Raw genomic sequence first — 26,944 nt, 5'->3', positions numbered from 1 at the left:
CACAGAAATCTAGAATCTTCAATTTTTTTTTAATATCTTAATACACAGATTTTAAAAATTCAGTAATCCTTAACCTTGCTTATTAGAAGCACAAAAAGAATATTTCTCCATCTGAAAACACTAGTGGCTTGCTGTTGAAAGCCAGTGATGTGAAATTTTTTTCAGTGTCAAGAGGCAGTAGTCATTTATAAAGAATCTCTACCAGGAACTGGGACCAGCTCAGGTAATTAGCTGTACAATGATTCAAGATGAATTCCAATGATAAAACCCTGTAGAGAAAAATATAGAGACACAGCTAAATTGGAGGCTAATACATTATATGTCCCGCCAGTAAGTGTACATGCTGGGGCTCAATAGAATGTTACCAGTGTTTGCTGGTCTGGTTCTTGCTGCCTTCACAAAAAGTAGGAATAAAAATAGAAATGGAATTTCACTTATTTTCTTGTAATCATTGGTACTAAAATACATGAATAATTCTTAATATTGAGGAGCCAGAAGGATAAAATGCATTTTCAGGAATGGATTTGAAATCAAACTGGAGCATTAATGTTCTTAGTCAGCATTCAGAAATGGGAAAAGCCCATTTAGGAGAACTGGCAGGGTGGGAAAAAACCTCAAGAATGCATGCCAGATGTTCTATTCTTTCCAAATTTACTGTATGGTAAAAGATACAAGTACATAACAAGAGATTATTGTACTGCTGCAAAACGTAATGCCTCATATGTGCTCAGGCCTCAGTTTTCTGTAATTAGGAAATTTTTAATGAAATATCACAAGTCTTCTAAATCACAAAAGACTCAATCACTCACAAAGAGCTTGTTAGATATAATTGTTTTATACTGAGCAATTTGCCATCCCCACCCCCTTTGTGTTTTTTTCTTGTTTTGTTTTTCTTTTTAGGACATTCTATTGTTCATTGGCTTGTTCTTGTATTTTCTCAGGGTTATTCTTGTCTCTCTTCCTCACTTAATGGACAGATAAAGAAAGAGTATTTTGTGGAAGCAGGTGTTTTCAGCATTCACTGATACTTCTTACAATGCAGACTACATTGAATTGGCAGCAAAAGTTGAACAGCAGATTTGTCACAGGTGTTTTGTCCTAGGGAGACAGTAATTGTGAATTGCCAGGATCTCTGCAATCTCCTGTTAAGTTGCTGTCCTTAGTGGTTTGTTTCTTTGTAATTAACTTGTGAAGTTGGTTCAAATGTTCTGTAGCTGTTCTGTTTTTTTACAATTGAATACTTTCTTGGTTGCAAAATTCTCACATGGGCTTTTATATTTGGTGTTAAAAGTTTACTTTTTATACATTTCTTTAAAACCTGTATGTTAACCTCATTCATTATCTTTTTAAAATTATACTTTAATTGTTTCATTAGCAATACAGGATCTATTGCATTTCTTGTTAAAAAGATTATACAGAAAGCAAAAACTAATATCTCTGCCACTTGTGCCACATTAAGAATAAATAAATGGGAAACATGGATGGTATAATTAGTAATTTTTACTTCTATATGCTTACATCTCTTTTCTGAACCCCAAAGCAGGAGAAGAAATTGGGGTCTCAGCTGCTCTGAAAATGCATCTTTCACAGTAAATCTGCAGCTCTGTAGCAGTAAGAATTAAAAAATGGAAAAAAAAAAAGAAAAAAAGAACAGTCTATCAATAAGATGAAAAGAAAACAAAAGAAGGAATTGTTAAAACAGACAATAGACCTGGCACTGACTGTACTGTCTGGCAGGTTGTATTTTTGGAAAAGCTTTCAGATTACTGTAGAAAAAAAGATATAGTGGAGAAAGCTTGTTAATACTCCTACAGTTTGATTACAGTCAAGTAAAGACTTAGATAATAGAAACTACAATAAAGGCTAACACCTTCCAAAGCAATAAAACATATATGCTTAACTTCAAGCAGCTCTAAAGTTTTAAACAGGCTCATAACTATTTGCATGATTGGCCCTGGATTGATATTCTGATAGACTCCTCAATCTGAGACTGTAGATACAATGAAGGAGTTGTGTTTATTATGTTTGTTTTATCTTTAAATGAAGCTTCATGCTAGTATTTATATAAATATGTATATCTAACTTCAGAGAGTCTCTTGAAAGGAATAGAGGGGGAGAATGAAGTGGATATTGAAGAATATTCTCCAGTTAAATTTCTCATTGCCAATTGTATACTTGTACATATTCCCAATGTTGGCCAGGTGTTTTGTTAGCCCTGACAGCACAAATGAGTGGGATGAGTGCTAGCAAGTGCCTCCCTGAGGACAGCAATACAGACACAGAGAATTTTTAAGAAAATTGCTTGAATTTTTTGAATTAACATGGCATAAAAAGAAACACAGTAATAGAAATCCAATATCAGTTTTGGACAATGATGGAATGAACACTGAACAAAGTGTGGTTAGCAATGGAATCTGTCTCTGAACACTTATTTACATATATGCAGTACTGTACTGTATATACAGTATATGTGTATAAAATGCATGTATACATTTATTATTGCAATCATGTTATTATTTACCACATCATTGAACGCTTTCAGTGATGTGGTAAACAGTAACATGATTATAATAATATAATGTAATATATATCTTGGGTATCAAATCTATTTTCAGCATAACTGTATTTGCGCTCCTGTAGGCAGGTTTTGTAGCTCTGGTTTTACTGGGTGAAAGTATATATAGAATTAAAAAGAAAAATATGCAGATATATTGTTTTAAAACGTTGCATTTTTACAGAACGAATTTTTGTTTTTACATTCTTTCATATCTTTGAGCAGAGAGGTGGATCTAGATGACCTTCAGAGGTCCTTTGCAAGCTCTGCTATTCTACTGCTCTGTTATGTTTAAAGAAAAGTTGCTCTAAAAACATTACTAGCTCAAAATTGAGAACACACACACTTGTATCAATGTAAGATGCCAGTTTGATACACAACTTGCAAAGATTATAGGCAGTTTTCTCAAAGGCTACACTACATTTAGTTTTACACATTTCAGCATGTATCCTGAGGTTATAATGACTCTGCAAGTCATGTAGAAACTTCATCACAGAAGCCACTCTGACATGAACATTAGATATCAAGGTAGTCCATGCCCTCAGAACTAATGTTTTTGTAGAAAACATTGTGGTACTCTCATTTCCTTCATTAATTAGTCCTATATTACCCAGGATAATAAAAGGACAAGTTATTGTAAAAGAGCTTCTAAATTTAAGGTCCCCAATGGATCAGTGCTTTATCAACACAAAATAAAAGGAATAATAATATAAAACAACTAAAAATGAATCCACTTCCCAAATTGATATAATTTAAAGTTTAGCTATATTAGGATTAATTCTATTTTCCATTTTTTACAGCGTAGAGACAAAGATAATATTAATATTGTAAAAGTAATATTATCAAGTTCCCTAAGGCACACTGAGACATATTGGAAAAAAGTTATCCCCTAGCATGCCTGTCTAATTAAAATAGAAATATGGTTAGATTCCAAGGCAATACTCTGAAAGCCAGGAGCTTTTCCTGTCTAAAATTCTGTTTGACACAGTGTTTTATACCCTCCTCATACAACAGTCTAGAAACATCAATAAGCTGCTTTGCTAGCCTGGATTTTTTTCAACATGTTACCCTCGGGTTAAGCTTTATAATCTGATGCAGAATGTAATAATCCCAGGAAGTGAATGGGAATGGAGAGTGTTCAAAAAGAATCAAAAGCTAAAATTAGAAGTTTATTGATTTAAACCTGTTAATTCTAGTTACAATGAATTTTTTTTATTTGTCAAGGAAGTGCTAAGGCCTGCTTGTGAAAATCTTTTAATAAATAATGTAAAGCTTTTAATAAATAATGTAAACCTCATAATTCCTGTCTCTTAATCCATTCACAAAAGTAAAAGAGTTGGAATTTGGGGATGAGTCACATATACCTAACATAGTCCCAGACTAATATAAATAGGCTAATTTCCTCCCCTCCTCTTTGTCCTTTTCCATATCTTCTGTGATTCACCCTTACAGTGAATTGGCCACTTGTTTTAGGTGTAAAATGGGAAAGATTTATAAAATACAGAAACAAATGAAAAAAAAATTAATGGAAAAGATTTCATAATTGCTCAAATAAGTTGTGGTGGGATGAATCTTCTAACTGGAAAATGACCAAAATGACCGCAAATAAGAAGAATAAATTACTAGAGACAAAACCAGACAGTGTAGGTGTCTGTGTCATTATTAAAAAAAAAAAAAATAGAATAACTGAAGGCTACAGAAATGAAGCAGAAGATAATTAGTGAAAAAAGATTCTTCAGGTAAAGATATTAGGAAAGAAAATAAAAAGCCCAACCAGTCTATCTTTTGTGAATTACATGTTTCCTTGTTGCATATTTTTTTAGCAGCATACCACATCAAAGAATATATTAGAAACACAACATTGAGGTGATTATCCTGAGGGGTACTGGGGGGACGAGATGGCTCAGAGGCACCACACACACATCAGGCTCATCAATAACTGCTAGTAAAAAAGCTTTATGAGCTACCAGACCAGAAAAAAAGGGGTCAGACCTGGCCTACACTATAGCTTCAGGTGCCTTGCTCCCACAGTAAATGAAGAAGTTAATTGTCAGGCTGAGGGTCTGGAGGAAGGACTGACTGTACCCTGCACAGGGAGGAGGCTATTGCAGTAGATTTCCTTGTTTGAAACTAGCATCCAACTTAATAGGCAAAGATCCACCAAATCATTCTTACTGTCATGAATATGGGTAGGAGACCTGTGGAATATCTTGCAGAGAGCTATTGGGCAGAGCTCATTCCCAAAATACATCTCATCCATTTAATATCAAAAATAAAGTGTAAAACAGGTGAATGAACTGCTCTGATTTGGTTTGTTTTTGCCAGTGCTCACACCCATGTACAGCTGCATGACTTGTTCCATAGGAATAAAGAAATTGAGCTGTGTAAATGGCATCGTGTGAGTGCTGCCTTGTTCACCAATAGAGTAACTTTTTTTGTGAAGAGGAAGAGAGAGAGAGAGAGGGGGGGGGGGGGGGGAAGAAGGAAAAAAAAAAATCCAGATTGTCCCAGAGGTATAAATGGAAAATCTGAGTAGCTTGTAAAATGTGAGAGCCCTGAGTTATACTTGACAGCAACCCTACTTGGAGAGTAGTCCGTGCGCAGAGAAAGGTAAGAGACCTACTCCAATGAACATAACAGGAATCAAAGTTAATTATATGTTACCAGTTTTAAAATTAGTTTAGTTTTTGACAGTATGAGGAGCACCCTCATTCCTACACTATAATCACTGACAAGTTTATAGACCCCACTTCATATCAAGAGGTATAAAGGAAAAATTAATAGATGGTGTCTTTTGGGCAGAAGCAGTGGCTGCTCAGCCATCAGTCACTTAGGGCTTCTACCAGAACAACTACAGCAAAGGGAACCATGTGATGTGGAGTAAAGAGAAAGACCATAAACAGCTGATTCACAGTTTAGACATTATTTTAGTTGTTTGTTGGGTTTTGCTTTTTGAATAATCCTACAGATAAGTACTAGACTTCCATTGCTTTAGGTGATTTATTCAATTCTATATTTTACCTGTTGTAATAATTGTATAGAAACACAAAAACTGGCATTGATTGGTCTCTTATTCTGCAAGATGTACTTACTGACAAACACCAGTGAGTGACACCTGCAATAATAATACATGATCCTCCACCAAACAAGCTACTGACAAAGATGGATGCTTAATATGCTCTAAGCATATTTAAAAATTACAAGTTTTCCTCAAATTTATCCAGCCCTACTGTTAAAAAAGGACTGATTGACTTTTTTAAGGTAAACCATTCCATTTTACATAACTGCTGGGTGGTGTGAAAAAAACATCTCCTCTATTAAAAAGTTGGTTGGAATTATTTGGGAAATGTTCTATGAAAATTACTTATTATTAAAAATACTTTGCAACCTGTGATTGTCCTACAGTGTGCAGGATGAGCTGGGATCTAGGCTGGAGTAGAGGAATAGTGACTAAGTACGGCAGTGCAGTGAGAGCTGATTTGGAAATTCATTTTTTTAAATGCATGACTTTTATTATAAACATGCAGGTAATACCCATGAAATAAGATTTTTTAAATTTTATTTTGGAAATTAAACTCATCAATAAGTGTGGCATTTGCCTTCTTTGAACAGAGAGACATAATTCTCTCTCCCAGGGTTTTTTTCTGGAAAAGCACAGAGAGAAGAGAAAAAAAAATTCTTATCTCTACTTGCTGCTCCTTTTGTTTTGCACATGTGGAATGTGTTAGGAAGATTGTTTGCCTGAAGTGATTTGTCAGTTGGATTCTGCTGAGGAGTGTTTTGTTTCCTTGGCCAGTTGGAAAAAGCTGTGTCCTGACTGTCAGGAGACAGTCATGAGTTTTCTTCAGTATTCTTTGTAGTATAGTTATAGTATAGTATAATGGAATATAATATAGTTTAATAAAGCAATTTTTCAGCCTTCTGAATCAGTGGAGTCAGATGCCAATCATTCCCTGTGTCGGGGGTGCCCTGCTTTTTGATAAATAAGTAATTCTTGACTGTTTTATCAGGTTTTCTTATCTTATAAAACTTGCCAAAGTTAAAAACAACTTTAAAAAAAAAGCTGTTTTTCTTAATGTTTATAGAGTAGCAAATATGATAGGTTGTTTGCTTCTTTAATGTGAAATACTACTTTCTATGCAGACAATCAATGCATTAAAAAAAATCAGAAATTTCACACTACTTTCAATGCTGATTCATAATAAATAATCAAATATGTAATAGAAAGTGTTATTGCTATATTGGAAAGCAGCATTCATAAATTCAGATGACCCATAGTAGAAATCTAGATCTAGAAAAGCATGACTAAAAAGGCAAGAATGAATTCATGTCAAATATGTAATCTACTAGCTGAAAACCAAACAGTGGCAAGGCAGGATGTAATGTCAATTTTGTGCTTGCATTCCAAATACTTTTTGGTATTCATTTTCTGACTACAAGGGCAATGCCAACAGGTAGAACAAAGAAAGATAAAAGTCTTCAAATAAGCAGTTAAAATGACATGGAGAGGAATTACTCATATGCTTTTAAAATACTTACTTAAGGCTTAGCTGGAACGAGCCAGAAAGCTCAGTATATTTTAGATTAGAATTTGTAGATATTTTTTCTTCCCAAGCTGTGCCCCCTATTGTGTGCTCCAGAGCTTAGAGCTATTTTCAGCTTTACAAACAATTGACTTGGTCAGTTGTCAGATTTTCCAATAGAAAATAAATAGCATCCCTTGGAATTTCTTAGATATTGCTAATAACAACCTTAACTTTATGATATTAAAAATTCCTCATAACTCAGTCATTAAAATTTAATAAATTCTAAACACCAGCCTCTTCAAAGGACAAGAACAAATCCCTATTTTGTCAGATAATGCCTTCCAGAGGGAAGATGGGGGCAGATCCTTTTGTTTTATTGCTTCTTGGCTGCTAGATTGCCTTTTAAAATGTATTGGTCTATTTATTTATTTTATTATCAAGGAGCCTGGCTAAGGTGCCGTAAGACTCCATGTTCCCTGCCGGAGAAGCAATCTACCACATTTTCATGAAACCTTGTCCTTGTGTTTCATTTACATTGCAACACACTGATGGAATCAGCCCTTCCTTGTTATTTCACAAATGGACTGTTTTCATTTTAGAGAACAGCTTCTTCTTTGGGGAGAGGGGAAGGAAAGCTTTTCTAGGGGCCAGAACACTACTTTTAAGTCTACAAAAGGAAAAGTAGATACTTTTTAGTTGCAAGTCCTATCTACAAACAGAGATTTTGGCTCTTCCAGGAGTATAACCTCTTCTTTTTGAAAATGACTCACATTGATAGAGCTTTAGCGAGACAAAGATTGTGCCTGCATGTGCCTTGTCTTCCTTTGGGACTTAATCACAGCTTGATGATATAGATGCCAAGGAGGCTTCTTGTTCTTTTTATCAGTGTGACTCTAACCAACCTTTTATTTTTTAATCTGAAAAATGTTGTCTACAATGTAAATTCTTTTGCATGTACATAAGAAATAATCAGAAACAATAAATTCTCCCAAAGCCTACAAAGATATTGTCCAAGCATTTACTTATTCTGAGTTCTTCATAGGATATTCATAGGATAACTCAGAGTTGTGAACAGCTGCTAAAATGCATCAAATAAAACATTTTCCAGGGCAGGTGGATTAAAAAATAATTTCCAGTTTCTGTCATATTAATGTATGGGTATAGATGTATCCACATACCTTTTAAGAACCTTCTTCTGAGTGCTCAGTTTTAACAAATCAGATATGGGACATTCTCTCTGCCTAATACATATGCAATGCGTAATTCATAGTGAAAAATTGTACAGATAGGGTAAGGCACATGTCAAAATCTGTGTCACTCAGCAAACTATTTCCTTACTATGACAACATAGTCACAGACCTAGATAAAGTGGTTGAAATGGCTGAATTGTTTTAATGTCAACTTTAGCTACCAGAAAAATTAGTATTTTCTAACTATCCCTAATATTTGAATACATTTACAAACACAGTTATTAGTTTATTGATCAAAAGGGAGCAAAGAAAGCAAGGGGCAGAATACACAAAATCAACAAAAGGTCTCTTCTCCTAGCTCATATCTTGCTGTGATCAAAATGTATAAAATGATGGCAAAGTAGCACTGCCAGTGTGGCTGAACACACATTCATGGTTTTAATAATAAATCACTTAGCATTTGAATGGTTCCTCATGATAACTCTTAAGCCAGGAATTACTATCTCTCTGATTCTGTGCCTGTTTCTCTACCTTTTACTCATTAGAGCCTGAAACAGTTGTCTGGTCCTATACTTAAAATCTGGGCTTTTCTTCTGAGATTGCTAAACAGCTCTTTCAATAAGTCTATAACCAGTCTGCTTGTTAGTGGGAGAGCTGGTTACATCTCCTTATTTTAAGAGAAAGAGACACAACTATGGAAGTCCATGAGCCTTTTCCACAGTCATGCCTTACTCGGAGTTTAGTGCAGATGAACCACATCATTATATATCCTCTTAGACTTGCAAATGAACCAAGAAAAAACATTTAAAATACTTCCTTTTTGTGTTTGTGTAAATATGGAAGATATACAATCTTCCAAGTATCCAATTCTGACACTTCAAGAGAAGGATGCTACAGATGACTTCTGACCCCTTTTTTGTCCATGTGCTTCTAATTCAGTTCAAATCTCTGATTCAATTTTCATCAGAACAATGAAGATGGAAAGGGGATAGTGAACAACCAGGTATAATTTCTTGTTCATTCTCAGCTTTTTAATGCTGGCTTGAACTTTTAATAAATCTTCAAACTACAGTAGATTTTGCAGACTTCGAGTGAAAATGCAACAACATTTTAGGTCAACACTGAAAGACAGCTCACAAGTCATAGTGGGGAAATTCATGTTATTTCACCCTGCAGTTCACCTGACCCTAAATACTGCTAGTGATTCATTTTAAGCATTAAATTCACATTCAGCTACAGATTTACAGTCATTTAAAGCATCCAAGAAAAAGAGAGTGAAAAACACACTTATTCAAATGAATAGATTTACTGTTTAACTATGGAAAAGTTCTCCAAACCCAAAAATCCCATAAAGCTGCAGAACTCACAGATACTCTCAAAAGTAAAATCTCCCTATATTAGGGTGAGGGAATTCAGATGCAGTGGCCTAGCTGACAAGCTCTCCCATAACACCATTCCCAAGTACTGTATTTAATAAAAAAAACAACAAAAAGAAGCAAGAAGTCGTATTAATATACCTACAAACTGTGCACCTAAAAACTTTGCGCTTACTTTTCTCTGAGAGTAACCATCAGATAAATCCAATTAGTTCTGTTTGCAAGTATATTCCAGCTGAAGCAAAGACAGGATGTTTTCCTGCTGAAGCAAAGTGAGTGGTTGACCAGGCACACTTGCTACTGACAGATATCTGTCCTCCTTTTTTGAACCCTGTTTCTGTGGTGGTACAATTTTTGGCTGCCTTATTTATGTTGTTTATCCTTATTGGTAAGTGAAACAGTTGGAAAAGAAATTAGGTGTTCTACTGCAAGAGAAATAGTAGCTGAGGGGATAGTTAAGCAGAAGATGTAGGCAAAAGTGGCACTCATAATCTGTCTTAGATTCTATTCATCTGCCTGTGATACTGGATGCTATTCCATATCAGGATATTTTTTCCTTTAATTTTAAGGTGACAGATCATACCATGAACACATGGCATAGATTCAAAAATGCTCTAAATATTTTCTACTTTAAAGCAGAAAGGATTGGATGTGTCCCACATTACTTTAAATCCCATTCTTCTCAGAGAGCCTGAGAAACACTCACCTTCAAGGCTGCTGCAGGCTTGCTCTCAGCAGAGAGTCTGTACATCACCCAGCTGACTTTAATTGGGTTCCCTGAATTTATAAAACCTGAATGCAGCTGAGGGGGTGACCCCCAGATTTGTCACCATACAGAAGAGCACGAAGCAACACATTGAGGGCATCCATCAAGCTCCATGACAAAACTGTAGTGGGGAATGAAATCATCTTCAAACCCTATCTTTGCGTGGAGTTTTACTCCTTTTCAGATCAAACATTCCTCCCAAAGGGAAAAGTGTTAAACAAATTGATCACCAGGCTCTCAGTACAGCTGTGTAGTCTCAGCTGCTGTTTTCAGCAGCAGGAAGTTTGGAGACATTTCAAGAGACAAACAAATGAAATACCCTGGTTATTTTCCTCTCCAGAAGTACACACTTATATACGGACTCCTTTCTGCTGCAATGGTTTAATAGAGTGTTGCTGTGGAAACACAGGCACCAAAGTGCACCTAATAGGAAGCTATGTGGAAAAATCAGCCCATATATCAAACTCATTGGGGTTTTGCACTGAAAAGTACTTTGATGCACTCTTCCTTGGCATTATATTTGTCCCTTGTTTTGAGAGTATCCTAGTGAAAATTCATGTTTTTCCAATGTTACTTCTCTCTGTGTTAGGAGAAGAACAAAACAAACACCTGAACTGTTAAACACCAAATTGAAAGTTTGGCTATAACTGTCTTTGAGCATTCATGTGATAAAGTCAGAAAAAGAGAGATGTCATAAAAGCTTTTCACTATTAAAATCCAAATATACATATTTTCTAGACAGCAGTGAAAGTAATCATATAATCAGTGAAAGTACTTTGGTGAGTCTGTACTGAAGCCTTTCAGGAGCGCCTTATCTGGAATTTCTTCTTGTTTTGTTTTTGTTTTGGGTTTTGGGTTTTTATTTGTTTTGCCTTTTTTTTTTTTTTCCAAAATAAAGTACTCGTTTAAGCAGAAAAGCACATTTTAATTGCAATGTATGAAAAACAACTGTTTTTCATTTTCAGTGTGTGTGATGACATTCTTTACTAAAAGTGATAACCAATGATGTATGAACTGAATGTTCATTAGGCTGGCACATTAGCTTCAAGAAAAGGTATGGCTAAAAACCTTTATTTGGACAAATAGCTTACATAACTATGAATTATTTTTAGACATAAACAAAAATATTAAAAAAAAACAAAGATTTTTGTCTCATGGATGATGTTAAGGAAAATGAGAAGCAGGGAGGTTGTTCGATATTTGTAATCTTACCAACTGATAAAAAATTCATGTAGGTAATATCTGAATTATCAAACAAATGGAATCAGCAGTTCCTTTAACATAATTTGCATATTATGTCTTTACTGTGATAAAATTATAAGAAATTACTGAGGTATGTGAAACACCTGAAAGATTACAATAACTAGAGACCTTTAGAGATACTTACATCACTTTCATGGCCTTCTCTTAGATTGTAAGTGAGATCATGCTGGATGTCTTCAACAAACTTGTGAGCATACTCTGGGTAAAGGTCGAGCACTTCAAAGAGACCTTTGAGTATAATACATTGGAGGTCACAGTATGTTAGAGCTTTAACATCTGCATTTGTTTTAATAACTTGATCCCTAATGGATAGGTTTGCTCCAATTAAATCTCCTTTACCTGAAAGAGAATACAAAAATAATTATCTTCAAATCATAAATTCTTTACTTTTTTGAATCATAAAACTGTTTAATATAATTGCTATACCTGAACCTGAAGTCCCGTTGTTACTAACGCCTTGTTTAATTAATAACATGTTAAAGGATCATAGACTAATTCTTTTTTTCCTCTTTTTGCAGGTGCAAATTTATACACAATTAATTGGAGGTAGAAAAACTGATTTCCAGACAGGTAACTGGCTGATTTAAGGGAGCAATAAATTAAATATGTATAAACTGAAGATTTACACCAGTAACTAATAACAGGTGCAATTATTTTTCAAAATAGATGTTGTCAGGGGTTTTTGTGAGTGCCTTAAAACGTGCAGGTGTTAAGGTAGCATTTTAATGTTTTTGTCAAGAAGAAAAAATGGCTTAAGAAAGAATTCTTATGCTGTTTTTTTTTTTTTTTTCATGTATGGGCAAGAATGCCTTAGAACACTGGCTATATTAAAAACCTCAATTGATCATCTATTGAGGAGCACAAAAATTTTACAATTAAAAGCTCCCATAAAAATCTGATCTGAGATATAAATTCCAAAGTGTAGTCATTGAACCAGAGGTTTTCCCTAAAAGTTAAAGCAGATGGTCTTCGTTAAAGACCTGGGCAGTGTGATGGAGTGGACAATACCAGACTGGGAGAATTGGTTGATGATGCTGAAGGACAAAGCTGCTGTTTAGAGGGACCTCAATGAAAGATAAAATGGCTGATGATAGAAATATCATGAAGTTCAACAAAACCAAATGCCAAGTCCCATACCTGAGATGAAAACCCTCCCTACAGCAGTATGGACTGGGAACTGACCAGCTGGGCAGCAGCTCTGCAGGAAAGGCCCTGGGGGTCCTTGTGGACAAGCTGAACATGAGCCAACAATGTGTCCTTGCAGCAAAGAAGTTCAATGACCTCCTGTGCAGCATTAGCAAGAATGGAGCCAGAAAGTCCCAGGAATTACTCTTTCCCTCTATATTTGTCATACTTCATCTGGAGCACTGTGTCCAGTTTTGGGCTTCCCAGTAGAAGACATAATATTGACATGTTAGAGTGAGTCCAAAAAAAGCTATCAAGAGTCAGGGATTAAGGAATATAATTTATGAGAAAAGGCTGAAAAAACAGGCTATTGCTCCATCTCACCAAGAAAAGGCTAAGGAGGGATATTATTGCTGTCTTCAACAGCCCAACAGAAAATAGTAGAGAAAGCAGAGTTAAACTTCTCTTCAGAATGCATGGGGCAACAAGATGTACTGGGAACAGGGTGTAATAAATTAAATCCTCATTATAAATCAGGAAATAAAAGTCAGGAAATCGTGGAACAGCCTGTCTAAAGAGGCTGTAGAATTGGGAGCATCCTTGGAGATGTTCAAAACATGCCTGGACATAGGCCTTATGACTCAGAGATAAATTTGCTCTGTTTTAAGCAGGTTTAAGTTGGGTAGCTTCTGAAGGTCTGAAGATCTCTTCAATCTTACGTTATTCTGTGATTAATAAATAATAAGTTAAGACTGTCACATTGGAAAATCCACCCAGCATGTGATTCCAATTTTATGTTACACAGGAAATGGCCAGCTTGCAGAGTAAGTTAAACTAATCAGCCAACCATCCCTAAATCTTCTTAAATAGGATAGTTTTACACTTTAAAATACCATTTTTAGTACCTTAAAATATTTTTTTTCTTATTTATGTGGAGCTTCAGCAACTTTCTCAAAAGTACTTATCATAAACTCAAGGTAGGGAGGGATTTTCTCTTATGCTAGGAAATACATACATTAATGCTACTTTAGTGTCTCAAAAATCTCAGTATAAATGAGAACTAGTATGAGATTAGGTCAGTCTGGGAAAGAGAAATTTGATAGGTAACAATAACATCTGTCTTTGCTCAACACAACATGTGTTGCTACATTATAAAATATAGCATAAAGCATTACTAAGCAGTAATACATTTTTACATTTTACTGTAAAATCAACAATTCCTTAGATTTCTTCCATTCTATTAAGCAAGGGGCTGCCAGTGTTAATTCATTGCTGGTTGTTTATGTGGACAAGGGAAAGAATATTTCAAATATATTAAAACTGATCCTTAAACATCTTAATTAGAAACTTTTTTAGATATTCGAACAGTATTAGTATCCATATTGCATAAATATTTTGGGAAAAATGTTAGATTTTTATTGGATCATAGTTAAAATTTTGGAGTAATTTCAAGCCTAAAGATACTAAAATTGATCTGGTAATGCTAATATAACCTATTTTTCAAATGAAAATCATGCAGCAAAGGCTATAGGTAGTAACCTGAAGTGTCACGTAGAAATAATGAAGTGATTAAATGAATCTACTTTGAATGTCAACATTTGTTACATAACAGAATAATTTCAGCTATTCTTAGTAGCTCTTTTCTTTTTTCTTTAATTGGATAACAAACTTATATATACATGTTTCTCACAGACACATCTGTTTTTCAAAAAATCAGGGACGTAGTCAAAGTTATAAATGTTCTCATTATGGATATTTTTCAAATAACTTATGCCTAATATTTTTAACAAATCAAAGGTATATGCTCAAACAGTACATAACTCATATTAAAACATATTTTACCATAAAATATATCCTAACCATCATTATTAGAGATAAAGTAATAGTCTCTTGAGGAAGCAAAGATGTATTTAATGAGACCATTTCACTGAGTTGCTGCATTGCTCGTTAGCGAGAATGGTTCAGTAAATACAAACTAATCCATTAGAATTAGAATCAGGACAGAATTATAAAATATTCTGGGAACTGCAAGTACCTCAGCATGGTCAGGGAAAAAAACTGCTCTCTGGAATTTACATGACATCAGCATCACAATTTCTCATAGGGACCTACATGTTTGATGCATTCACCTTCTGCTGGTGTTAATTAGGTTTAAATGATGAAGCTCCCATTCCCTGTAAAAAAACCTTATTTTTCTGTTTATGTTTTTGCATTATAATTTCATAACTTCTCTCAGAAATCCACTAATCTCTTTCTTATTGTTTTGATTGTCACTACAACACAATGATGCTTTAATTAACACTTTCAGAAGTGTCTGAAGATGGAATCATTAATGAAAAATCATAGTTCCAATGGAACTGCCTCTTTAACTTTTGCTGGCTTTTAGCTTATATTTTATTATAATTCGTATTTTATATCTTTGATCTATGTGAGCCAATGAAATCAAGAGTTTCTTAAACTTCCTAAAAACAGACAAGAGATGCAGTGATGTGGACTGTCAATCTAATAGAATTAAAATGTTCTGAAACAAATAAGACCTGTATCATATTTATATTCTAAAAAGGACCAATCAAATGCATTCTAGTAAAATAAAGGAAATTCAATTACAGAAGACCAGAAACTTCCATTATCAACAGTCTAGTGTAATCCCATGAAACAGGAAGGAAAGCAAAAAAGGAAATGTTCTTTTTAACTCTGTTTTATAAGAATATTAAAAGTCATTAGAAAGAAGAATACATTTAAGTATAAACAGATATTAAAATCATAATAAAATAATTCTATACTTTTAGAGTAAAATTTTATATTTTATTTTGCCAAAGAACTTCATAAACGTTAACTGAGTCAGGTCTAATCATCCTTTAGCTGAAGATAAAGGGAATTTCTTTAGTAGGACTTAGATTGAGGCAAATCACAGAAATTTATAGGTAGAGATTCTCAAACCTCAATAAGTAAAAATGGGTATCTTGCAAACAACAACTGAAAATTTATTAGAACAGAATTTCTGGCCTTTCTCATTTCTAATATACTCAGATGACTGCAGACAGCATCAGTTAGTATGAAGTGGCTTGGGGTAGCAGAGCCAACATGTTTTTCACCACGTGGCTTTTCTGCAAGGGTGTTCATAGGCAAGTGCCAAAGAATGAAAAAGTAGGCTCTCATTGCTTTCTTTGACTTGGGAGCATTAGTGGGAGCATTGCCCGGACACTAATTTTCATGAAAGATTTTAGAACTGATGATCAATGCCCTTTGAGCTGTCAATACCATCACCAAATATAGCAGAAAGCAGCAAGTTGTGTCAAATGTTTGCAAGTACCTGTCTACATGAAAAGAAGAGAGAATAAGGAAACCAGAAGTGAAATGCTGCACAGCTAACAATCTGGCAATGGAAAGCTCCTTAGGTCAAAATGTAAGGAAGTTCAAACTAAAAAAAAAAAAAAAAAAAAATAGGAGCGTACACAGAATCTGCATTGGTATTGCAGGTTAAAATTAAACAAATTCTTTCTTATCAGACAATTAGGAAACACTAAGCCACCAGTTAGTAGTGAAGGTTCTCCTGCACTGGGGGACAATTCTTCCTCTTTGAGTCTGTGGTTGTGAACGTACCAAGGATTGCCAGCACAGTGCTGTCCTTCAGGACTTCCATAGAACCTGAGCACACAAAGTAGATCGCTTGCAGGGCATCTCCCTGCCGCAGGAGGTATTCCCCAGGAGCACAGAAGGAGGTTTTGATGTGCAGAGACAGAGACCTGAGGCAACCACGACTGGCACACTCGAAGAGGGAAAGCTGCAAAATCTCCTTGTTCAAGTGCATGGTGATGTCTGAACGCAGCTCATCTGGGAAGTCTTTTAAAAGCTGTCCAAAAAGAAGGAAAAAAATGATGAAAAAGAGAAAATTTGTGAAATTATTTGTTTCCACTTTTGCAGAAGTGGCCTGATTTAGTGGTGCGGCACATGTCATACTGTTGCAAATACTTCCCTTTGATTTTTCTTATCCCTTTGATGAGATGTACTATGTTAAGGAATTTTAACATGATAAATTCCAGGAAAAACATGAATAAATATATGCCTTTTTACTACCAAAATGAAAAAAAAATCCTAAAAAGCCTCACCAAGAAAAAAACCACCTCAGGAAAAAAGGTCAACAATACTGTTTGTATGAATTCCCTCTAATGCACAATTTAAGTTCATCCAAGCTCTTCTCTGTGGTAGAACACAGTAGGCTGCTCAGGTATACTATTGTATGCAGTGACATATGCAATGAAAACAGAGAACTCTATAAAATTCATCAATATGCAATATTACTTCTTCTATAGTAAAACCACTGCAAGAGGAATAACTAAAAAAATCACCTGCTTTGAATGTGTCTTTTTCTTGTTATTTTCATTTTTTAATAATGTAACTGGACACTGAAGGAGGGGTGGGAAAGGAATGGAGACAAGTTGCATGTTCAATAGAAGAACCTATGGAAACTAAAAGACCATGAGGTCTCACTTTTTCCTTCCAAGCTGCAAGTCCACAAATATAGGTTTTTTTGTAGCTTGAGGGGATGTGGCAACTGAACAGTGCAATCAGCCAATGCTTGACCAGGTGGGCTCAGACAAGGTGCTTTATCCAGAGGAGGGAAATAATGAAAGACTGATGGTCTCTCCAGGAGCTGTGGTTGTAGTACAGCAGTCACTCACTTTCAGTATGACTAAAGGTACAGAAAGTACAAAAGCTGAAGGAGATCATTAACAACATCTAGGAAAGCTTTGACATCTAAGTCATTTTTGTACCTTTGTAAATCTTACTAAGCTCCTTCTGTTGCTAAGATGCTGTTGAAAATCCCATTCTTTGTGCTGTGCACAACACAAAAAAAAATTTATCAGGAAAAGAATGTTCCAAACCTCAAATCTTTCTGCTTATTTCCACATTATCTTTAGAGACCACTGAGTTTTATAACACAGATAACAAGAAACCTAAAGGGAGTGCTCCATTCAAATAACACTCCAGCAGAGAGAAGCCATTATTTCTCCTGCAGTACAGTAAGACATAACCTGGATAAGTAATTTAAAACAAGCAAGCACAGACACCACCAGAAATCTGTCTTTTGATTTCATTCTCAAGTTACACTGTGCAACATTTAAAAAAGTAGTGATATAAATAACATAAAAAATCAGCCTAAATAATTTGTTTACGGTGTTGGAATAAATGAGATGAAGGAGGAAGGAAAGGGCATCAAAGTCCCTTATTTAGAAAGGACCTAAAATCCCCTTGTAGATATTTTGTTTACTGAAAGACAGAAAGAAATACTCATTATAGCATTTCTGCTGGCATCATCTAAAAGGTTTCTGATTAATGCCTCTTCAGCATTTGAGAATCACAGAGGACTGAATTTTTCTACATTATTTGATGTTTTAAACTTGCTTTTTCAATGGTGTACCCTCTTCCTGGGATAATCCAGTTTTATTTTTAGGCATGGTTTTCTTTGCTATGTAACTTCACACAAAACACAGCACGACAAAAGAAAAATCACCCCCCTCCTTGACTCATAGTCATAGTTCATAGTCAAAACAATCAAACACAAATACCCCCTTGTTTTATTACCTCATTGGAATCAATTCCATTATTGACAGACCACGTGGTTTGGAAATATTCAAGCATTCTTTGCTTTAGCTGCTGTGGCAGGTGATGGACCCGTATAAAGTCCTTCAAGTCCTTGGTTCTCGTGTGATAAAGGGACCACCTGGAGTACATCCTCTGAATTATGGCAGTCACATTGCCAAACACCAAGGCGTGCATCAGAGCTAGGAAGTATAGAAATTACATGCAATGTGGAGTGATTTGTTGATCAATAAAACTTAACACAGAACATAAACAGCATCTTCACAGAGTGAAAATTTCCTGATTGAGAGATATAAGAAAGCTTTTGAATATAAAACTCCTTGAGTAATGATATATTAATACTGTGGTATTAATATGATTATTCATTTCTGGTGTTTGAGACACTAGGAGTCACCGTCATGGGACAGGGTAGAACAACAACTTATCCTATCTAGTCAGGGTACCTAACAAAATAATTAAGTCAAATTAAGTCCATAGTCTAAGAGAAAATTAAAACAGAACACAGAATCGTAGAATGATAAAATGGTTTGGGTCGGAAGGAACTTTAAAGATCATCTAGTTCCAATCACCCTGCCATGGGCAGGGATGCCTTTCATTAGACCAGGTTGCTCAAAGCCTCATCCAACCCGGCCTTGGACACAGCCAGGGATGGCGCATCCACAACTTCCTTAAGAAACATCTTCCTGAGCCTCACCACCCTCATAGTAAAGAGTTTCTCCCAATATCTAACCTAAACCTACTCTCAGTTTGAGCCATTCCCACTCGTGCTGTCACTACAGGCCTTTGCAGAAAGCACAAGAAGGAACACATGCAGGCAGGTATGCTGAGAAAATAATGAGATACTAATAATCAGTGTGGAAACTAGACTCAAATGGTCAGGTGGAAACTAAACAGAATCTAATAGATTTCAGAGAACTCATATAAATAAAAACAATTACTAAAGGAGACCATGTGTAGTGGAAGAAGGTTGTAAATAACATTTAAAAATGTATAGTATTCTGGGTGCAATATTTAAAAAAGTCAGAAAGCAACCCCATTGTAAAGCAGAATTTCAGCCTAAAAAAAAAAATTCAAAGACAACCTGATTTCTTATGTTGCTTGACAGGGTCAGTTATGGTCAAAATCGTTCTGATATCCTGGAGTTTGTCTGCAATTAGTGATTGGCTTGGGAATAAAATAACCAGAAGCAAAACTGAAGAAATATTTATAAATATAGGTCATCTGGGTTTGTCTGTGCAGAAATGTATTTGCTTACTTGAGCTGGAAAAATCATGGCAAAATTGATATTTTGCCATGTGATATTGATCTGATGTATAGAACATACACATCTACAAATTGTTGATTTAAAAAAAAACTCAAAAACTTGATTATTTCTCTAAAGAGACATCTGTCTTTACAGTGCTTGAAAGAAAGGAGATGGACTTCTCAGAGTGACAAAGGAATTGGTTTATAAATGAGACAAACGAGTTATTGACCTTGTATATCACTTTACAGAAGTTCAATGTGAATGAGAAGAGACAAGGGAGAACAGCAGGAGGAAAGGATGCACTTTTAAATGGAAGAAATAGAAAATTCTGTAGTTTAGAGTGTTAGAAAACTTTTACAGGCTGAGAAAAATGCAAAGGAGCAAGTAACAATATATATGTCCTTATTGTGAAGGGAGTGCAGAAAAATAGATAAAGAACTGCAGTGCAGAAATAGCAGAAAAAAAGGATTATGGATGTAGTAAGAATAGTAAGCCTAACTGGAAGTTTATTTCTAAAAATAATCAGCTATTTCAACTAGGTGTTGCTCATGATGGTGCAGTGAATTGCTAGGTCATTAATGTCAGAAGCTAGAGCAACAGAATGTGAGGGACTGACTGGTGTAATACTAGATACAGGATATGATATTAGAAATATGACAGCTAGGTCCGAAACTATTCAACCAGACACAGATAAATAGGTTAAAGAAATAGTATAACTTCTTTAAGGATGCAATAATCAGTTTAAAAAGGGGGTGGGATAAAATGTTAGATGGTGTATGAATGCAAATTCATAAGACTCGCATGTGATGTAAGTCCCTCATCAGACTCCGAGGTTAGGAGCTGGACAGTGTAGAGATCTCAGTGATGTTATTATAGGCACAAATATCATCTAGAATTTTATTATTGTGGTAGAATCTGTCTTCGCCTATATATATTGGAAGGCAACTGCTTCTCATAATGACAAGCTATTCTTGGCTGTGACAGGCATTAGAATTCTTTATCAAATAATCATACACTTACCCTACTTTCTGTAAGAAACCTATTACACCTCTGTCTAAACTCAAGTAGGACAAGTTCAAAACTTCTAGGAACTGTATTTCATAGAGTGGCCCTTATTTTAATATATACTTTAAATCACATTTTGCTTAAGGAACAGAGGAACACCGCTGATCCCTACACATCAGTGGGCCTCCAATCTCTTAAATACAAAAATACACATTATTTGCTGAAAGAACATGGAGAATATAAGACAGAATACGGTATGATCACCTGCTCAAGGGCAGATCTGATCAATATTTTAGAGATGCTCGGTGTCCTAGGAATTCTGGTTACATTTTAATAAGTAAATTTTCTTTCCAACTTCTTACTACAGTAAGAAGACTTACTGTATTGAACAAGATCTTTCTTCTGAATATGACTTTTAAAAAATTTAACTGCCAAATTTATGCAAAATAAAAATTAATGTGAAGTGGCCAGTAAATATGAAAAAGGCATTCTATACGCAATTTATTTGTTAAGTTTACACTTTTCTTTTCTGTCTTCAACTTTTTCAAGATTTAAGTAAATTTACTTCATTTTTTCAGTTCATAGCGTCATACATTAAAGAGATGAAAGAGATAGAAGCGTCATACATTAAAGAGATAGAAAAAACTACTGATAAACTAACTCACCCTATCCATTACACCTGAAATTTCATTAACTAATGGCTTAATCAAAAAGTCTGAAAAACTGACACAAATTTTTCTTAGAACAGCACTTTCCATTAGGGAATTTTAAAATTAAATATCAGCTGAAAAAATACACTAAAATAGGCTTTAAGAAATGATGAGCCATAATGTCCTTAAGCATACAGAATAGCACTTTACTCCTAACAGAGTTTTCTAAGGCATGCTTACCAATGTTCACAGTATCATTTTAACTCCTTCACATTTTCTTCATTTTCATCAATAGCATCTAGAATATAATTCCTCAGGAAAATAGCTGCAGATTGGCCTGCTCTGCTTTTTGTACCTGCACATATCTTGTTCACAGGACCCTCGCAGATATAAATCCATTCTCCTACCTGCTTGCCTTTAAGCAGATGCACCTTTCAGTCATCAGTTCCCTCTTACTCCACTCACCTGACTAGCTCTTCACAATTTATTCAATGTACGAGCATATTACAAGAAACAAATGTGAAATTGTTATAACTGGGCCAAATAAATGTATGGGATCCTTCTATATTCTACTTTATGAAAGCTCTGCCATGTTAAAGTGAGTTAAATATTCACCACTGTCTTATACAGGAGACCTCTTGATTTCTTGATAGAAATGAAAACTCCTTCCTTCACTACAACACGTTTTATGCAGTGAAAACCCATAAGAACAGAGACCACAGTGTATTTTAAAACTATAATTTTATGCAGCCACCAAAATAAATTAATAAACTGCTTGTGGTTTTGTGACATTGTGAAACCCAAAATTTAATTCTTGGATGATTCATTACATTATTGCCTCTCATTTTCAGGACTGAGGAAAATGAAAATAATTCATTGAAACATTCTTTTACCACTTAATGCTGCAAATATATATCTTACAGGTAATTTTTTCATGTTCTCTGACTTTCAAGTGTAAAATTTCCAATTTCTTGTTGCCAGGAGAATTTATAGAGCAAAGCTGACACCCAGGGCTTTACTGAATAGCCCTGGAGAAACACCTGCTAGTGTTTCCAGAACAGCTAAGCCAGCAGAAAGAAAAAGGGAGGGCAGAGTACTCTAGCAGTGACTTGCTAGACCCTTCATGGCCAGTGTGACATCTTTAAGTTGCATTATGTAACACATCATGAAATAAAACAACTGATTTTCTGTGGGAGGAAGATGAATGTAAAGACAGAGCTTCTGGTACTTTCTCTAAAGGACTTGGCTTACAAATCTCTGCTTGTTGTACCCAGGTGCCTCAGCGGAAGGAAGGGGACCATGCATGAGCATGTGGCTTACTCCAACAGTACAGCCAGGTAATCAAAATAAATAAAAATGTAACTAAGAGCTCCAAATATGATCCAAAAACTGCATTCTGATTCAATTCTGAATCAAATTTTTATCTATGATAATTGAACAGCATTTAAAAAAAAATTTGTATGCCAAGGTTTACCAAACAGTCTCCTGGCTCTGTCCTGTCTCTCCTTCTGGTGTGGTCCTTCAGATAAGATACACACCAGCTCACAGACACTTTGTCCTGTGAACTGCCCACCTCCCCTCATCACCGTTCCCAGGGCTGGTGTGGGGATGGAGCTGCAGCTGGTGTGCACATCATACCTGGCTGTCAGGAAAAGCGTCTGCCGCAAGTGACTGAAATCCCCAACACATGGCTGGGCCACTTCCACTGTTAATAATGTGAACTTGCATTTCAGTGGGAAACACTGTCTTTCCTCACCAGAAGTGAACAAAGGGTTAGAAATATATCTGCCTGGGAGAGTTTATCTAGTGTAAACCAAACAAAGTTGTTTCCTTCTTTTGCCATTTTAAATTAAATTAATTAAGCTTTCCACTGTGTTTGTTTGGGGTTTCTTTTAAGAAACTTAGCAAAATTTCAGCTTTTATTTGACTTTTCCTACTCCTTGAAAAGGTTTGAAATGACACTTAATTGTACCTACCCCCAATCAGCATTGTGCAAATAGAGAAGATCTTTTCAGCATCGGTATTGGCTGAAACATTTCCAAATCCAACACTGGTGAGGCTGCTGAGAGTGAAATACAGGGCAGCTATATAGGCACTTCTGATTGATGGGCCTCCAAGTGTATTATTCTCATAATAAGGAGATTCAATTCGTTTTCCTAGCTCATGAAGCCAACCTGCAAAACAAAGCATAAAAAAGAGTTACTTTTTAGTAATACTGACACCACCGTAAAAACTTTACATTATACTAAAAAAACAGTTCTAGAAACCCCCACAAATCTACTTAAAAACATTATATTCTTCACATAATTCCGAGAATACAAATAACAGTAAACTGTGGGAATTTATGCAGCACTTAAGTATTGTGTCTCTGGGATATTTATTTTTATATGCAATTTTTTATGATAGGAATTGTATTTCTGCATTGAAATCAAGTGGTTTTGAATTGCATATTACAGGTCTAATTATATAATTTATAAAATCCATTAAGTCGCTAAAAAGAAAAAAATCTTCACCTAATAGCACCGCAGCAACAATGCAACATCATTTGATTCTTGCCATTAATTAATGCTTGGAAAGCTTTTTGACATTCTAAGACTAAATCATTATAATAGTAATTACATATTCAGAGCTTTTCACGTTTCTTTTTACAGTAGAAAAGATGCAAAGAACTAAACATAACGTACAAACCGGAATTAATTTTCAAAATATGCTTCAGTAAGTATTTTCTAAATTGTTCATTAAATCTTTCCTTTCATTTTGATAAATGGGTCTATGTGTGTCAGAGAAAGCAGAATTAGCTACTGCCTCAGATATTTGAAAAAAACAACAAAACAACCCCAAAGCAACAATGCAGGAAAAAATATCCAGCTGGAAAACACAACCTGAATGAATTACATAAACACAATACTTCACAAAAATCAAGACTGGGGAAAAAAGAAGGATAAAAATCTATTCGTGTGCCCAGTTTTGCCTGTTAAACATCTTGCTTGGGAGATTGGGAATCTTTCTTGGGTATACAGGGAGAACTGCCAAAAGAAAATAATCCTGACAGACAGAGTTTTATTTTTAGAAAAATTCTTTGGGGGTCCCGCTTTGTAAGCTGGGACCTGACTGACTGAATCACCTCCTGAAGATTATTTTCTCTACACTTCAGTCGCATCCATTTCAATGAATCCAAATATGAACTGGGGGAAATCTCATTGCACAGAATGTCTGCAAAAGTAGGGGGTAGATTTAGAGTATCTGTCCCAGCACTTCCAGTCAAGTTGGAAAAAAGTCTGTAGGAATTTAGTACCTAGAGTAGACCTGCTGAACCATGGTTGCTCCCATGCTCAGTTCCATGCTTTCTGGCATGCTGTTATCCAGAGAAAGCTCAGCCAGAAGGGCTGGGTAATGGCACAGCAAGGTCTGGCCATGACCCTGCTGATCCACTCTGTGCAGGACAGGGAATTTGATCAAAAGCATAAATGAAAGCAATCTGCATTGTCATACAATGGCAGTACTGAGCAGGATGTTTTACCTTACCAACAGACAGGTAAGCATACAAAAATCTCCTTGATTTTGCCTGGATAGATAGTATTGACCAAGTGGGGCTATTTCATATTTGTGCCTCCCAGTTATTTAAAATGAAAGTAGAGCAAAATGGGAAAAAAAAAGAAAAAAAAAAGAAAAAAAAAGAAGCCCAGCTGAATCGATACCATCACTCTGTGCATTACTGTTTTTCTAAGATTACACTACATTTCCCCAACAATAGCGTGGTCCTTTGTATGGCAGATTTAATTCCTATATTTCTACAGTAGGGAATGTAATCACAAGCATTAAAGAACATAGAATAAAAACCTAAGAAAATCTCTGGCAGAGAGGAGACAAAGTTAAAAAAGGTCTATCTAAACCTAGTGTAAAGCAATACAATCATAAAGTTCAAGATCAGCTCAAGATTGTTTCAGTTACAAAACTGAAACGAACAAGCTGTTTTAAAGAATTGTAACAGATATGTCTTTCAGGAGAAAATCTTCTGCCTTGGAGTGTTCTAAGAGGCACTGATTCTCAGCCTGTGTATTCACATTTTTCTCACTTTTCTTGCATTTCCAGTGCTATCCAGGAAAGGTATGCAGTTAAAGAATGCAGGACTGCATTCTTTAACTGGGAGACATATGTGAATTGCTTTCTCATTTAAAACTCCATGTTCAAGGTTTTCATCCAACCCTACTGAAACATCATTGCTCCTAAAGGATTCATACTGCTTGTAAAAGTAAGGTACAGAATATGTGTCTACATTGTGTCAATCAGTAGAAGTATCCACAATGTTTCTACAAAAATGCTACTACCAGAATACCAATATAATAATTTTACAGTTTCTAGCAAACACTTCTGGCCAAGATACCAGTCAGTATCTGAGATGAGTTTAGTATTCAATGTCCAGTTCTGTGGTACAACTGAAGGTCAGACAAATCATCCCCTCAGTAGGATATATGGCTTATCACTGAGCTAAGACAGCAGCAGTCAGCAATGATTGGCAATTCTTAATGATTACTAAAATAATGCCCGGAATGTAAAGAAAAGCTATGAAGTAAATTTATTTAGAGATTTAGACTTGGAATAGAAAATGTATCTCTGAAAGGGAAAACCCCAAAAAATATATTTCTCTGACTTGTAGATAAGACCATGTTTACAGCTTCTCATTTATATTTTGGCTTGCAGAGATTATCTTAATCAGGAACTTATGAAAAATTATATTTCAGCCAGAGTATATAAAATGCTGCAATATCTTCCAGATCAACTGTACTTCTCATATTTGTTGATAGCACTGCATTTTTTTTCAGTTTCAGGGTAGAGGCAAGATGCAGTTGGGTGTAAATACTTTCATCAGCCAATGCAATGAGGTAGCATCACTGACTAATGCCTTTTCCTCTTCAGTTCCTGTAGGTAACAGCTCTCAGCAAATTCTCTGGCAAGCTTGAGTAATTAATTTCTGCCCTCAGGGAAGAAGAGAAAAGTAAATATACCTTGTAGTCAGAGGGAGCTTCCTAGAATTTAGCATTATGAATCTTGTCTGGTTCAGAATTAGCATTGTCTAGGCACAGTTCTCTGACTTTGAAAACATTTTAAAGCCCCAATTAGCATAATTAAGAGGAAGGCCTTTCAAAGGGAAAAAGAGCACTTAAGTAATCAAGTCCCATTGGAAAAGTCAATAGGAATTGGGTATCTACCTCCATTAGGCTACTTTGAAAATTGCTGTAAGAATCTGTATTGAGTTTCATTTACTTATATCTGGTAAGTGCTCAAGTATCAGCAAAAGCCTAAAAAAAGCTTTTAAACCTTCATAAATGACATACTTTTTAACTAGATGTAAATCACATTATTTCATTTACTAGACATCCTGAAAATCAGTCCTTCCCCTGGCTCAGTGCTTTCTCTGCCTTGAGTATGTACAATACTCCCTATAATTTGCAGCTTCATTCTATACTACTACTTAGGTTTTCTTTTTATGCCAGACAATTAACATACCAAAATACTGTCTGGTACTTCAAAAACATAGAAATGAGTTGCATTTTCTAATGCATTAATTAACTATAGCACTTATTTTAAAAACAGGAGCAATGTTTTCTTTTCCAGTTAAAAAAAGGCCCAAAGTCTCT

The 26,944-nt window shown here is 35.3% G+C and overlaps 1 protein-coding gene across 4 annotated transcripts in view; it reads right to left on the bottom strand.

Moving 5' to 3' along the window:
• The window catches only part of KCNH8 (potassium voltage-gated channel subfamily H member 8), a 177,137-nt gene that overhangs the window by 22,713 nt on the left and 127,480 nt on the right, over window positions 1-26,944 (bottom strand). For all 4 annotated transcript variants that reach the window (XM_038128325.1, XM_038128326.1, XM_038128324.1 and 1 more), the window contains 4 exons: window positions 23,282-23,479; window positions 18,387-18,586; window positions 16,404-16,653; window positions 11,800-12,014 (listed from right to left, as the gene is read on the bottom strand). In XM_038128325.1, the coding sequence (XP_037984253.1) occupies window positions 11,800-12,014; window positions 16,404-16,653; window positions 18,387-18,586; window positions 23,282-23,479 (863 nt within the window). The remainder of the gene's footprint in view (window positions 1-11,799; window positions 12,015-16,403; window positions 16,654-18,386; window positions 18,587-23,281; window positions 23,480-26,944) is intronic.

Source organism: Motacilla alba, chromosome 2 (assembly GCF_015832195.1).
Source record: "Motacilla alba alba isolate MOTALB_02 chromosome 2, Motacilla_alba_V1.0_pri, whole genome shotgun sequence".
Taxonomy (NCBI): domain Eukaryota; kingdom Metazoa; phylum Chordata; class Aves; order Passeriformes; family Motacillidae; genus Motacilla; species Motacilla alba.
Note: the sequence above shows the minus strand (reverse complement) of the source record. Positions and strands in the feature narration are given on the sequence as shown.